Source organism: Nerophis lumbriciformis, linkage group LG18 (genome assembly GCF_033978685.3).
Source record: "Nerophis lumbriciformis linkage group LG18, RoL_Nlum_v2.1, whole genome shotgun sequence".
Lineage (NCBI taxonomy): Eukaryota > Metazoa > Chordata > Actinopteri > Syngnathiformes > Syngnathidae > Nerophis > Nerophis lumbriciformis.
In genome coordinates this window covers 1,982,590-2,000,025 of record NC_084565.2, presented here as the reverse complement: position 1 = coordinate 2,000,025, position 17,436 = coordinate 1,982,590, and the positions used below count along the sequence as shown (strand labels likewise).

The 17,436-nt window shown below is 33.5% G+C and overlaps 1 protein-coding gene across 5 annotated transcripts in view; it reads left to right on the top strand.

Moving 5' to 3' along the window:
- The window catches only part of lmo4b (LIM domain only 4b), a 158,968-nt gene that overhangs the window by 129,515 nt on the left and 12,017 nt on the right, over positions 1-17,436 (top strand). For all 5 annotated transcript variants that reach the window (XM_061977464.2, XM_061977465.2, XM_061977466.2 and 2 more), the window contains exons 3-4: positions 6,684-6,780; positions 15,656-15,811. In XM_061977464.2, the coding sequence (XP_061833448.1) occupies positions 6,684-6,780; positions 15,656-15,811 (253 nt within the window). The remainder of the gene's footprint in view (positions 1-6,683; positions 6,781-15,655; positions 15,812-17,436) is intronic.

Sequence of the window (17,436 nt, the reverse complement as noted above, 5' to 3'; positions counted from 1 at the left end):
AAACACTTAATGAATATCCTACTGGTGGCTTGTAAAAAGAGCATTACCAGGAAATGGATATCCCAACTTTGAAGCAATGGATGGAAACAACAGTGGACATTTATAAAATGGAGAAGATAACTGCCTTTATTAATTATAAATTGGAGAAATTTACTTCATACTAGGACAATTGGGTCAACTATGTTACGTCCCATAAACCTGACTTTAATTTTTCGAATTAGTGATTGTGCTTAAAAAAAAAGAAAAAAAAAGGGATTACTCCCTGTATGTATGTATGTGTATATATATATATATATATGTATGTATGTATGTATATATGTATATATGTATATATATATATATATATATATTAGGGATGTCCGATAATGGCTTTTTGCCGATATTCCGATATTGTCCAACTCTTTAATTACCGATACCGACATCAACCGATATATACAGTCGTGGAATTTACACATTATTATGCCTAATTTGGACAACCAGGTATGGTGAAGACAAGGTATTTAAAAAAAAAAAAAAAAAAAAAAAAAAAAGATTAAAAAATTGAATAAAAAAGAAAGTAAAACAATATAAAAACAAGTTACATAGAAACTAGTAATGAATGAAAATGAGTCAAATGAAGTGTTAAAGGTTAGTACTATTAGTGGACAATCATGTGTGCTTACGGACTGTATCCCTTGCAGACTGTATTGATATATATTGATATATAATGTAGGAACCACAATATTAATAACAGAAAGAAACAACCCTTTTGTGTGAATGAGGAAGGTTTCTTGGGTTGGTGCACTAATTGTAAGTGTATCTTGTGTTTTTTATGTTGATTTAATTAAAAAAAAACAAAAAAAAAACGAGACCGATAAAAAAACAAAACGATACCGATAATTTACGATATTACATTTTAACGCATTTATCAGCCGATAATATCGGCAGGCCGATATCGGACATCTCTAATATATATATATCTATATATATATATATATATATATATATATATATATATCAATTTCTGATGATATTTTGTAAATATATAATCCAAAAAAATGATTTTCAATAAAAAATATAACATCAAAAAATAGCAAATATTAACAAAATATTCATAGAGTAATAGTAATATTCCATAGAAAAATATGTAAAGAATCACCATAAATGAATATAATTTTTCAAAAGTAGGAAGATTTATAAACCTTCTACCTAAATGATTTATATTCATTTATTTATTACTTGACTAATTAACTCATTGTTTAAGTCAACTTATTTTTATAAAAAATGTTTTCATAATACAAATATGTGGGATTGATAGCCATGAAAGTGTTACTCAGCTTCTATATTTAGTATTTATTATTTTACATCAATTTCTGATGATATTTTGTAATTATATAATCAATAAAAAATATTTTCAATAAAAAAATGTAACATCAAAAATAGCAAATATTAACAAAATATTCATAGAGTAGTAGTAATATTCTATAGAAAAATATGTAAAGAATTACCATAAATTAATATAATTTTTCAAAAGTAAGAAGATTTACAAACTTTTATTTAATCTTCTACCTAAATGATTTATATTCATTTATTTATTACTTGACTAATTAATTCATTTTTAATGTTAACTTATGTTTGAAAAAAAAAAAATCATAATAAAATGTGTGGGATTGATATCCATGAAAGTATTACTCAGCTGCTATATGGACTATTTATTATTTAAAATCAATTTCTGATGATATTTTGTAATTATATAATCAATAAAAAAAATTATTTCAATAAAAAATGTAACATCAAAATAGCAAATATTAACAAAATATTCATAGAGTAGTGGTATTATTCCATCGAAAAATATGTAAAGAATCACCATAAATGAATATAATTAAAAAAAACGTAGCAAGACAAACAAACTTTTAATTAATCGTCTACCTAAATTATTTGTATTCATTTATTTATTACTTGACTAATTAATTCATTTTTAATGTTAACTTATATTTGTAAAAAAAAGAAATTCATAATACAAATGTGTGGGATTGATAGCCATGAAAGTATTACTCAGTTGCTCTATATATATATATATATATATGTTTATATATATATTTTTTTCTGATTATTATTATTATTAATGTATTATTATTTCCTTATTTATTTATTTATTTTCTGTTTATTTAATCGAGGTATTTGTAGATATTACTTAGTTTTTTTGTTGTTTCTTTTTTGGGGTGGGGGGTGGGTGGTATGGATGAGATATAAACAAAAATATTTAGACATTTAGGGCAGACAATAGATATATGATTTATGTGAATATGATGTAATGGATAGGAATGTCTGATGCTGAATGTCAATAATAATAAAATGGAAAAAAAAAAGGCTTAAAAACCCTTTTTTTAAAAGCCTTTTTTTTTTTTTGATGTATGCGTGCTAGTTCTCGTTCTTATTTTATTATCTTTTTATTTTTTATTTTTAATACACTGTAGCACTTTAAGGTTGTTTGCTCAATGTGAAGTGTTTTTTTTTTTTTACAAATAAAATCCAAACATTCACACATACACTACATTGCCAAAAGTATTTGGCCACCTGCCTTCACTCACATATGAACTTGAAGTGCCATCCCATGGAATTGTCCAAAAATGTTTTGCTATCCTGGAGCATTCAAAGTTACTTTCACTGGAACTAAGGGGCCAAGCCCAACTCCTGAAAAACAACCCCACACCATAATTCCTCCTCCACCAAATTTCACACTCAATGCAGTCCGAAATGTAGCGTTCACCTGGCAACCTCCAAACCCAGACTGGTCCATCAGGTTGCCAGATGTTCTTGCAGGCAGTGACTTTACTCTTCAGTAGCCCAGCAGAGATTATTTGATGTATATTGTGTATATATTACACTATATTGCCAAAAGTATCACATATGAAGTTGAAGTGCCATCCCATTCCTAACCCATAGGGTTCAATATGACCTTTTGCAGCTATTACAGCTTCAACTCTTCTGGGAAGGCTGTCCACAAGGTTGCAGAATGTGTTTATAGCAATTTTCTACCAAAAGTGCATTGGTGAGGTGACACACTGATGTTGGTGGAGAAGGCCTGGCTCTGTCTCCCTTCTAATTCATCCCAAAGGTGTTCTATCGGGTTCAGGTCAGGACTTTGGGTCACTAGAGAAAAAGCGCTATATAAACATAATTCACTTCACAAATTCATACTTGTTTTGGTCGATCCTCAAAAATGGATCGATTTAGAGTTGAAGTAAATACAATTGCGATTTGGATGTGGATCGATTTTATTCTTTTGAGCACCTTGACTGCAAATCTTCTCAACTTTAATATTCTGTGTATGCAAAAATATATTCCAGCCGGGTTATCGAACATAAACACATAAATATCTGCTTGTCACCTGGACTTATGATTTTAAAATAGTTATCCATCAATAGTTGGTAAAAATATATATAATCAAATGCAAATGTTGTCATATACTTTTATATTAATAAACATTTACTGTTTCGTAAAAGCCATGTGGCCCTCAGTTAAAATGGCTCAGACACCTGAAAACTGTATTAATTGTTTTATGTCAGTCAATATTCATAATTATTGATATTTTTTTATGACTTATGGAAATTAAGGAGCAGGAGAAAATAATATGAAATGTAAACATTTTTATTTTAAATGTAACTTTCCTCTCAATCAATGTAAACAAAAGGTGCAAAAATAAAGAATATGTAAGAAATGCTTCATAAAGTGTAAGAAAATAGTGCAAAGTTAGAAAATGTCAACATAGAAACCTGAGAACTATTTTCTGCTGGTTTAGTGCGAGAAAATAATGGCTGTGTAACATTAATTTGCCCTGTTCTTTTTTTTAACTATGGAAATTAATTGTATTATTGCATCTGTCGATATAGATAATTATTCATATTTTTTATGACCTATGGAAAATAAGGAGCAAGAGCAAAATGTATATAAAGGAAAGGAAATGTCAACACAAACATGGAAAACAAACAATGTCAACAAAATAGTAAAATCACAGTGAACACTTAACTATAAACTCTTAAAATTAAATAATATTTAAGAAATGCTTCATAAAGTGTAAGAAAATAGTGAGAAAATGTAAACATAGAGAAACCTGAGAAGAACTATTTTTTGCAGGTTTAGTGCTAGGAAATAACGGCTGTGTAACATTAATTTGCCCTGTTATTCTTATTTCATTATGCAATTTAATTTTATTATTGCATCTGTCGATATAGATAATTATTTATATTTTTTATGACCTATGGAAAATAAGGAGTAGGAGCAAAATATATATACAGGAAAAAAAATGTCAACACAAACATGGAAAACACTCAAACAATGTCAACAAAATAGTAAAATCACATTAAACACTTAACAATAAACTCTTAAAATAAAATAAAGTGTAAGAAAATAGTGCAAAGTGTGAAAATGTCAACATAGAAACCTGAGAAGAACTATTTTCTGCAGGTTTAGTGTTTGGAAATAACGGCTGTGTAACATTAATTTGCCATGTTATTATTTTACTATGGAAAATAATTGTTGTTATGCAGTAATTATTTAAATATTATGATTATATCGGTTGATATTGATAATTATTGGATTTTTTTTTACTTATGGAAAATAAGGAGCAGGAAAAAAAAGATGTTATTGTAAATGTAACTTCCTGTTATAATCCCTCAGCTATCAAGGCAGAAAGGAAATGTCAACACAAACATGGAAAACAAACAATGTCAACAAAATAGTAAAATCACATTAAACACTTAACAATAAACTCTTAAAATTAAATAATATGTATGAAATGCTTCATAAAGTGTAAGAAAATAGTGCAAAGTGTGAAAATGTCAACATAGAAACCTGAGAGGAACTATTTTCTGCAGGTTTAGTGCTAGGAAATAACGTCTGTGTAACATTAATTTGCCCTGTTATTCTTATTTCACTATGGAATTTAATTTTATTATTGCATCTGTCGATATAGATAATTATTTATATTTTTTATGACCTATGGAAAATAAGGAGTAGGAGCAAAATATATATACAGGAAAGAAAATGTCAACACAAACATGGAAAACACTCAAACAATGTCAACAAAATAGTAAAATCACATTGAACACTTAACAATAAGCTCTTAAAATAAAATAAAGTGTAATAAAATAGTGCAAAGTGTGAAAATGTCAACATAGAAACCCGAGAGGAACTATTTTCTGCAGGTTTAGTGCTAGGAAATAACGGCTGTGTAACATTAATTTGCCATGTTATTATTTTACTATGGAAAATGATTGTTGTTATGCAGTAATTATTTAAATATTATGATTATATCGGTTGATATTGATAATTATTGGATTTTTTTTTACTTATGGAAAATAAGGAGCAGGAAAAAAAAGATGTTATTGTAAATGTAACTTCCTGTTATTATAATCCCTCAGCTATCAAGGCAGAAAGGAAATGTCAACACAAACATGTAAAACAAACAATGTCAACAAAGTAGTAAAATCACATTAAACACTTAACTATAAACTCTTAAAATTAAATAATATGTAAGAAATGCTTCATAAAGTGTAAGAAAATAGTCCAAAGTGTGAAAATGTCAACATAGAGAAACCTGAGAAGAACTATTTTCTGCAAGTTTACTGCTAGGAAATAACGGCTGTGTAACATTAATTTGCCCTGTTGTTCTTATTTCACTATGGATTTTAATTTTATTATTGCATCTGTCGATATAGATAATTATTTATATTTTTTATGACCTATGGAAAATAAGGAGTAGGAGCAAAATATATATAAAGGAAAGAAAATGTCAACACAAACATGGAAAACACTCAAACAATGTCAACAAAATAGTAAAATCACATTGAACACTTAACAATATGCTCTTAAAATAAAATAAAGTGTAAGAAAATAGTGCAAAGTGTGAAAATGTCAACATAGAAACCTGAGAACTATTTTCTGCAGGTTTAGTGCGAGGAAATAACGACTGTGAAACATTAATTTGCCACGTTATTATTTTACTATGGAAAATAATTGTTGTTATGCAGTAATTATTTAAATATTATGATTATATCGGTTGATATTGATAATTATTGGATTTTTTTTTTTACTTATGGAAAATAAGGAGCAGGAAAAAAAAAGATGTTATTGTAAATGTAACTTCCTGTTATTATAATCCCTCAACTATCAAGGCAGAAAGGAAATGTCAACACAAACATGGAAAACAAACAATGTCAACAAAATAGTAAAATCACATTGAACACTTAACTATAAGCTCTTAAAAATAAGGAATATGTAAGAAAAAATGCTTGATAAAGTGTAAGAAAATAGTGCAAAGTGGGAAATTGTAAACATAGAGAAACCTGAGAACTATTTTCTGCAGGTTTAGTGGCAGCTGTGCTCTAAAGGGTGAGCACGGCCAATGTGGTGTGGTATTAAAGGTCCTGTTTTAAAAATGCACACTTTCATGTTAGTCTCCAAAAGTGCCCAATAACATCATAAAAAAGTCAGAGGTGTGAATATAGCAACAATGCTACATCTTCTTATTCTCTGGCAGACCAGGTGTGTTCAGAAGCAGATGCAAAGTCGTAACGACAAACTGCGTTCACAGGCAGTCCCATTATCATGTGTTCATGAGCGAGGGGCGACCATGTAGTGCCACACCTCCACCAACATGGAAGCACTGTGAGTCATGCAACGCCTCCTTTTCTCTTTTCTAGATTATTTGGGAACAGCGGCGCCTGCAGTGCGTGTGGTCAGTCCATCCCTGCCAGCGAGCTGGTGATGCGGGCGCAGGGCAACGTCTACCATCTCAAGGTAAACTCATGAAGGACACAATAGCAGAGATGATAGTCTGTGTCAGCCTCACATTTGCATCATTGATGGATGACACATGTTTTTCAAAAAGTGAGTCAAACGCTACAAGCGAGGCGAATATGTTGAGTACTTCTAGACGGGGGATGGGCCGACAGTACTTGATTCAAACCTAACTGGGGACATTTTGTCAGAACACAGAGGATAAAAGAGTACAGAGCTTCTGCCGCTTCAGTGGCGCCGTTTTTACATACAGCTACAAAAGTAAAACAATGTAAAACTCACAATGTCGTTCATTTACTAGAATAATCGCCACTTTTTTTGATAAAGACTATCAAGAGTAGGGGGCTGTTTACCTAGCTCATTTTTGTTAGCATTTTAATATTAGCATGATAGCTTTTTTTGGCTAATTTTGCAGGTATAGAATAGAATAGAAAGTACTTTATTGATCCCTGGGGGAAATTCAGCACCACATTTCGCTCACAAAAGACAATAAACACTTAGGTATTTTTTTACATGTGAATAATATAAATACAGTCTATTATTCAGCATTATTCACATGTGAATAATATAAATACAGTCTATTATACAGCATTATTCACATGTGAATAACATAAATAAAGTCTATGGGCTTCACGGTGGCAGAGGGGTTAGTGCATCTGCCTCACAATATGAAGGTCCTGAGTAGTCTTGGGTTCAATCCCGGGCTCGGGATCTTTCTGTGTGGAGTTTGCATGTTCTCCCCGTGACTGCGTGGGTTCCCTCCGGGTACTCCGGCTTACTCCCACTTCCAAAGACATGTACCTGGGGATAAGTTGATTGGCAACACTAAATTGGCCCTAGTGTGTGGATGTGAGTGTGAATGTTGTCTGTCTATCTGTGTTGGCCCTGCGATGAGGTGGCGACTTGTCCAGGGTGTACCCCGCCTTCCGCCCGATTGTAGCTGAGATAGGCTCCAGCGCCCCCCGCGACCCCAAAGGGAATAAGCGGTAGAAAATGGATGGATGGACAGTCTATTATACAGCATTATTCACATGTGAATAACATAAATACAGTCTATTATACAGCATTATTCACATGTGAATAATATAAATACAGTCTATTATACAGCATTATTCACATGTGAATAATATAAATACAGTCTATTATACAGCATTATTCACATGTGAATAACATAAATACAGTCTAAAATAATATAAATACAGTCTATTATACAGCATTATTCACATGTGAATAATATAAATTCAGTCTTATACAGCATTATTCACATGTGAATAATATAAATACAGTCTATTATACAGCATTATTCACATGTGAATAACATAAATACAGTCTGTTATACAGCATTATTCACATGTGAATAATATAAATACAGTATTATACAGCATTATTCACATGTGAATAACATAAATACAGTCTATTATACAGCATTATTCACATGTGAATAATATAAATACAGTCTATTATACAGCATTATTCACATGTGAATAACATAAATACAGTCTATTATACAGCATTATTCACATGTGAATAACATAAATACAATCTATTATACAGCATTATTCACATGTGAATAATATAAATACAGTCTATTATACAGCATTATTCACATGTGAATAACATAAATACAGTCAATTATACAGCATTATTCACATGTGAATAATATAAATACAGTCTATTATACAGCATTATTCACATGTGAATAACATAAATACAGTCTATTATACAGCATTATTCACATGTGAATAACATAAATACAATCTATTATACAGCATTATTCACATGTGAATAATATAAACACAGTCTTATACAGCATTATTCACATGTGAATAACATAAATACAGTCTATTATACAGCATTATTCACATGTGAATAACATAAATACAATCTATTATACAGCATTATTCACATGTGAATAATATAAATACAGTCTATTATACAGCATTATTCACATGTGAATAACATAAATACAGTCTATTATACAGCATTATTCACATGTGAATAACATAAATACAGTCTATTATACAGCATTATTCACATGTGAATAATAAATACAGTATTATTCAGCATTATTCACATGTGAATAACATAAATACAGTCTATTATACAGCATTATTCACATGTGAATAACATAAATACAGTATTATACAGCATTATTCACATGTGAATAACATAAATACAGTCTATTATACAGCATTATTCATATGTGAATAATATAAATACAGTCTATTATACAGCATTATTCACATGTGAATAATAAATACAGTCTATTATTCAGCATTATTCACATGTGAATAACATGAATACTGTATTATACGGCATTATTCACATGTGAATAATATAAATACAGTCTATTATACAGCATTATTCACATGTGAATAATATAAATACAGTCTATTATACAGCATTATTCACATGTGAATAACATAAATACAGTCTATTATACAGCATTATTCACATGTGAATAACATAAATACAGTCTATTATACAGCATTATTCACATGTGAATATCATAAATACAGTCTAATATGCAGCATTATTCACATACACAGTGTTAAATGTTGGCTACCTGTTAACATTAATAGGCTAGTTTTTTTTAAGCAAATTGTAACTATACACCAGGGTCATACTTTTATGTATGCTAACATTAGCATGCTAGTTTTTTTTAGCTAATTTTGCAGGTATACACCAGCGTTAAATTTTGCTTACCAGTTACCATGTTAATGTAGCACCCCTACTGTAGGATAGCAGGTTAGTACAACAATTAAGATTGCTAGGTTCTTGGCTGTATAATTGAGAGACTCGCAATGAGACGTTACGTACTTAGTGGACCACAGAACAACTGCTGGCAAATTTATTGCACAATAATAAACGATAACACATGAACAGTGTGCTTTTTAAATTGAAAATACCCCCCAAAAATAAAATAAAAATAGAGCTCTGTTGCAAAATTCAAAAGTAGCAAAATAGAAGAAATGTCCTTTTTAGATTGTCCTTTCAAAAAATACAATCTACCCGGGTAGTATTGAATTGAACACTGTCTATATTCCTTGGTTGGGAATCCTTAGTTCTATTGTAATCCGTTATTCCATACTGATTCGGTTCGATACTTGCGACTCTGATGGTGGATCAGTTCAGTTATAGATCACTGCAGAGTGTGGAGACCGATGCAGCTGGCCACACCACATCCAAACGCTCCCTTCACTGTCTCCCTAAGAGAACATGCGACTCTCACTCACTGGGACTGGCTCGCCATCTTAACTCAAGCCTAGCTTGGAACCAGACTTCAGGATCATACAAAAAACCAATCTGTACATAGCAGTACAGAATGTAATCAGTTAGAATACTCTTTTTACTCTTAGTTCTCTTCCATATGGTACCATATTAACTTCAATTTTAAATCACTAAACACAGTTACTCATTTTAACCATTTAGTCATGGACATATGAATACTGGTCGGTTCACACTGTACTCCATATAAGTCTGTAAGACTTTACCGTATTTTCCACACTATAAGGCGCACCGGATTATTAGCCGCACCTTCAATGAATTACATATTTCATAACTTTGTCCACCAATAAGCCGCCCCGGATTATAAGCCGCGCCTACGCTGCGCTAAAGGGAATGTCAAAAAAACAGTCAGATAGTTCAGTCAAACTTTAATAATATATTGAAAACCAGCGTTCTAACAACTCTGTCCCAAAATGTACGCAAATGTGCAATCACAAACATAGTAAAATTCAAAATGGTGTAGAGCAATAGCAACATAATGTTGCTCGAACGTTAATGTCACAACACACAAAATAAACATAGCGCTCACCTTCTGAAGTTATTCTTCATTCGTAAATCCTTCGAATTCTTCGTCTTCGGTGTCCGAATTGAAAAGTTGCGCAAGCGTGGTATCCAAAATGGCCGGTTCCGTCTCGTCGAAGTCATCGGAGTCAGTGTCGCTGTTGTTGTCCAGTAGTTCTGTGAATCCTGCCTTCCGGAAAGCTCGGACCACAGTTGTGACCGAAATATCTGCCCAGGCATTTACGATCCACTGGCAAATGTTGGCGTATGTCGTCCGGCGCTGTCTGCCCGTCTTAGTGAAGGTGTGTTCGCCTTCGGAGCTGTGTGAAAAAAGCCACCCGGCCTCTTCGCGTAAACTTCCCTTAACCACTCGCTCATCTTTTCTTCATCCATCCATCCCTTCGAGTTAGCTTTTATGATGACGCCGGCTGGAAAGGTCTCTTTTGGCAAGGTCTTCCTTTTGAATATCACCATGGGTGGAAGTTAGCATGGCAAGCTAGAACCACAGTGAAGGATGACTTCTCATTCCCTGTGGTGCGAATATTCACCGTACGTGCTCCCGTTCCACAGTGCGGTTCACAGGAATATCAGTTGCTGTGAAATACGGTAGTAATCCGTGTGCGGATGGAGAGATTGCGTCTTTTTATGAACCGGATCCTTGTCGCTTAGTAGGAGCCATTTTGTGGTCTTTACAGATGTAAACAGGAAATGAAACGTACGGTGATATCCGCGCGTTTTTTCTTCTTCTTCCGGGGGCGGGTGGTTGCTTACAGTAGAAGAAGAAGTGCTTCCTGTTCTATGGGGGCGGGTGCTTTCCTTGGCGGTTGCTTGCGTAGAAGAAGAAGCGCTTCCTGTTCTACCGGGAAAAAAGATGGCGGCTGTTTACCGAAGTTGCGAGATCGAAACTTTATGAAAATGAATCGTAATAAAGCGCACCGGGTTATAAGGCGCACTGTCAGCTTTTGAGAAAATTTGTGGTTTTTAGGTGCGCCTTATAGTGCGGAAAATACGGTAACATTAAATATACATCTCTTTTACACAAAACGAAAATACAATAAAGTTATCCAACTGCAACATGCTAACATGTCACAAGGCATTCTTTAAATACATCATATTACTCCAATTGGTTTTGTACATCTTAACTCTGTGTCTTGTTATCAGACTCCTCTCTTTAGCACTAACAGGATGCTAGGCTAACAGCTAACAGTTATATTGTAGGCCTCATTTACAAAGTAACACTTACTGGAGTTCTCAGCAGCACAAAACACAGCAATCCAGCTCCCACTGGGACCAGGCTATCTTATGCTGCTTTTCCAACACTCGCTTTGAAAATTGACAAGTATTTTAACGTATAAAACTTTGTCTTTGCAACGCAACGATATGACTCGTGCCTTCACTGTGACGTTCAGTGAAGGAATGCCGGGAATGACAAAGGTGCATGCGACCTCTACTGGCCAACATGTGAATAACGTGCTGCGTGCATACATAATTAATTTAACCCTGTAGTGACCACATGACTTTGACAAATCAATTTTAACATTTTTTAAGTGACAATAGTGACTTTGGCACACCATATATTAGAAATGAATAATAGGTGAATATATTAGTGACACTATATTTCCATATGGGTTACATTAACATTAATAGGCTAGTTGTTTTTTTTTAAAGCAAATTGTGTAAGTATACACCAGAGTCATATTTTGGTACTTGATGTATGCTAACATTAGCATGCTAGTTTTTTGGGTTTTTTTAGCTAATTTTGCAGGTATACACCTCAGTGTTACATTTTGGCTACCTGTTAACATTAATAGGCTAGTTTTTTTTTTTAAGCGAATTGTGTAAGTATACACCTGGGTAATATTTTTATGTATGCTAACATTAGCATGCTAGTTTTTTTTTAGCTAATTTTGCAGGTATACACCAGCATTAAATTTTGCCTACCAGATACCATGTTAACATTAATAGGCTAGTTTTTTTTTTTTTTTTTACAAATTGTGTAAGTATACATCAGTGTCATATTTTGGTGCTTGATGTATGCTAATATTAGCACGCTAGTTTTTCTTTTTAGAAAATTTTGTAGGTATACACCGCAGTTTCATATAATTTGTTACTTGACAAATGGTACCTGTTAGTAGGCTGGCTTTTTAGCTAAATTTATAGTTATACACCAGAGTCCTATTTTGGTACTTGATGTATGCTAACACTACAATGCTAGCATTTTTAACACATTTTTTGGTACTTGACGCATGCTACAGTTAGTATTTTAGCATGCTAGCCTTTATAGCTAATTTCGCAGGTATACACCTCAGTGTCAAATATTTTGTTCCTTGACATATGGTTCTGGTTAGCATGCTAGCTTTTTAGCAAAATGTATTTATACACCAGAGTCATATTTTGGTACTTGATGTATGCTAACACTACAATGCTAGCATTTTTAACACATTTTTCAGGCAGACGTTGTAGAGTAAATATTTTGGTACTTGACGCATGCTACAGTTAGTATTTTAGCATGCTAGCCTTTATAGCTAATTTCGCAGGTACACACTGCAGTTTCATATATTTTGTTACTTGAAAAATGGTACCTATTAGCAAGCTACTTTTAGTAGGCTAGCTTTTTTAGCTAAATTTATAGTTATACACCAGAGTCGTATTTTGGTACTTAATGTATGCTAACACTACAATGCTAGCATTTTCAACACATTTTTAGGCATACATTGTGGAGTAAAATATTTTGGTACTTGACGCATGCTACAGTTAGTATTTTAGCATGCTAGCCTTAATAGCTAATTTCGCAGTTATACACCGCAGTTTCATATATTTTGTTCCTTGACAAATGGTACCTGTTAGCATGCTACTTTTAGTAGGCTAGTGTTTTTTAAACTAAATTTATAGTTATACTCCAGAGTCCTATTTTGGTACTTGATGTATGCTAACACTACAATGCTAGCATTTTCAACACATTTTTCAGGCATGCATTGTAGAGTAAAATATTTTGGTACTTGACGCATACTACAGTTAGTATTTTAGCATGCTAGCCTTTATAGCTAATTTCGCAGGTATACACCTCAGTGTCAAATATTTTGTTCCTTGACATATGGTTCTGGTTAGCATGCTAGCTTTTTAGCAAAATGTATTTATACACCAGTCATATTTTGGTACTTGATGTATGCTAACACTACAATGCTAGCATTTTTAACGCATTCTTCAGGCAGACGTTGTAGAGTAAATATTTTGGTACTTGACGCATGCTACAGTTAGTATTTTAGCATGCTAGCCTTTATAGCTAATTTCGCAGGTATACACTGCAGTTTCATATATTTTGTTACTTGAAAAATGGTACCTATTAGCAAGCTACTTTTAGTAGGCTAGCTTTTTTAGCTAAATTTATAGTTATACACCAGAGTCGTATTTTGGTACTTAATGTATGCTAACACTACAATGCTAGCATTTTCAACTCATTTTTTAGGCATACATTGTGGAGTAAAATATTTTGGTACTTGACGCATGCTACAGTTAGTATTTTAGCATTCTAGCCTTAATAGCTAATTTTGCAGTTATACACCGCAGTTTCATATATTTTGTTCCTTGACAAATGGTACCTGTTAGCATGCTACTTTTAGTAGGCTAGTGTTTTTTAAACTAAATTTATAGTTATACTCCAGAGTCCTATTTTGGTACTTGATGTATGCTAACACTACAATGCTAGCACTTTTAACACATTTTTCAGGCATGCATTGTAGAGTACAATATTTTGGTACTTGACGCATGCTACATTAGTATTTTAGCATGCTAGCCTTTATAGCTAATTTCGCAGGTATACACCTCAGTGTCAAATATTTTGTTCCTTGACATATGGTACCGGTTAGCATGCTAGCTTTTTAGCAAAATGTATTTATACACCAGAGTCATATTTTGGTACTTGATGTAAGCTAACACTACAATGCTAGCATTTTTAACACATTTTTCAGGCAGACGTTGTAGAGTAAATATTTTGGTACTTGACGCATGCTACAGTTAGTATTTTAGCATGCTAGCCTTTATAGCTAATTTCGCAGGTATACACCTCAGTGTCAAATATTTTGTTCTTTGACATATGGTACCGGTTAGCATGCTAGCTTTTTAGCAAAATGTATTTATACACCAGAGTCATATTTTGGTACTTGATGTAAGCTAACACTACAATGCTAGCATTTTTAACACATTTTTCAGGCAGATGTTGTAGAGTAAAATATTTTCGTACTTGACGCATGCCCCAGTTAATATTTTAGCATGCTAGCCTTTATAGCTAATTTTGCAGGTATACACTGCAGTTTCATATATTTTGTTACTTGAAAAATGGTACATATTAGCAAGCTACTTTTAGTAGGCTAGCTTTTTTAGCTAAATTTATAGTTGTACACCAGAGTCGTATTTTGGTACTTGATGTATGCTAACACTACAATGCTAGGATTTTCAACACATTTTTTAGGCATACATTGTGGAGTAAAATATTTTGGCACTTGACGCATGCTACAGTTAGCATTTTAGCATGCTAGCCTTTATAGCTAATTTCACAGGTATACACTGCAGTTTCATATGTTTTTGTTAGCATAGTACTGTTAGCACGGTAGCTTTTTTAGCTAATTGTGCTTATATTTCTTATTACTTGACGCTATCTGGCCAGCGTGCTAACTGTTCGAATTTCAGTTCTTCTTTTACCCAAAATTTCTACCCAAATTGTATTTTTTAGTGAAACAAAAATAATCTACAGTATATATTGTGCTGGTTTTGAAGGTGAAAACTACCAAAAGTGTAGGTCTGTTGGCTAAAAAAAAAAAAAAAAAAGTTGCTAGTTTGATACCTTTGCAGTAAAATGCTAGCTAATAAAAATACATACACAAAATGTGTCAAACTTTGATGGATTATTTGGAGTAAAAACCCTCAATGATGTGGTCTCCTCATGGGGTTGATGTAAGAAGTCCAGCATGAAGGTGACCCGTTTAGGCGAAACCCTCCTGAGCCGCTAACGGGGTTAATGAGCGCTCGTTAGTCAAGCTAGCACAGAGTTGGCTTCCAGGTGTGTTCCTAATTCTCACTTTCGTTCCAGTGTTTCACGTGTTCCACCTGCCGGAACCGGCTGGTGCCGGGGGACCGGTTCCACTACATCAACGGCAGCCTGTTCTGCGAGCACGACCGACCCGCGGCGCTCATCAACGGCCATTTGACTTCCCTGCAGACCAACCCGCTACTGCCCGACCAGAAGGTGAGACGTCCCCCCTATTCCGTGTCAACAACACCCGCCATGAATGGCGGGCACCGGTTCACGTAAAAAAAAACAACGGTGCCATGATTGATGCCTCGCTCTTCGCACTTTGGCACTTGGCGATCACTCCAGCAGCACTGAGAGTAAACTTAGCCAAACTCCCTTTCGGTAATGTTTTTTTTTCTCTCCCAAAAATGCATTAGCTAAATGCTAATATACATGGGTTTTGCTGTTGGCATGCTACTGATTAGCATTAGTGATTTTACATGGCGATTTCAACACCGAATGTGTCAATTTTTTGGTCCATAGACCCTACTTTCCAGATTTAGAGGGCACCCACTAAGTTTTAGGAGAAAAAAAATGTTTCCTATAAGCCGCAGATGTTGCTGGTCAAGACTTGTGGAGGTGCCCTGCATGGTTGGATCCACACTCCCATTTAAGGACTTCCTGTTCTCTCCAACATCAAGCGCTGAATTGTTTTGTGGCGGTCCAAATATACTCCCCAATATATTTGTACATAAACGTACGGAGCCTAGGGCTGGGCCATGGCGGACAACTAATAATAATAATAGATTTTATTGGTAAGAAGTACTTTCCATTGAGCAAACAACCTCAAAGTGCTACATATATTAAAAAATAAAAAGATAATAAAAATAAATAAAAACTAGAACTAGCACGCATATATCTAAAAAATGGCTTTTTTAAAAAGAAGGGTTTTTAAGCCTTTTTTAAATTAAAAAAACAGTCTGTGGTGCCCTCAGGTGGTCAGGGAGAGCGTTCCACAACTCTATAATAAGTGTTTCATATCAATCAATATCAATAATTATTGATATTTTTTTATGATTTAAGGCAGGGGTCCCCAAACTACGGACCACGGGCTGGATCCGGCCCCCCAGCATCCAAAATCCGGCCTAGAGGAAGTCCCAAGTTAAATTTTTATTTTTTAATTTTATATATTTTTTAAAATCTTTCCTTTCTAATCCATTTTCTACCGCTTGTTACTCTCGGTGTCTCCTAGCCGCTCAGGCAAATCATATTGTCTAAAAATGAATTTTCCCATCGATAACGTGACAAAGTTAAATGTTGATGAACATCAATGTTAATTGATGTTAAATGATAAAACAGATTATAAAGACAATGTATACAAACCCCGTTTCCATATGAGTTGGGAAATTGTGTTAGATGTAAATATAAACGGAATACAATGATTTGCAAATCATTTTCAACCCATATTCAGTTGAATATGCTACAAAGACAACATATTTGATGTTCAAACTCATAAACTTTATTTATTTTTTGCAAATAATCATTAACTTTAGAATTTGATGCCAGCAACACGTGACAAAGAAGTTGGGAAAGGTGGCAATAAATACTGATAAAGTTGAGGAATGCTCATCAAACACTTATTTGGAACATCCCACAGGTGAACAGGCTAATTGGGAACAGGTGAGTGCCATGATTGGGTATAAAAACAGCTTCCCAAAAAATGCTCAGTCTTTCACAAGAAAGGATGGGGCGAGGGTCACCACTTTGTCAACAAATGCGTGAGCAAATAGTCAAACAGTTTAAGAACAACGTTTCTCAAAGTGCAATTGCAAGAAATTTAGGGATTTCAACATCTACGC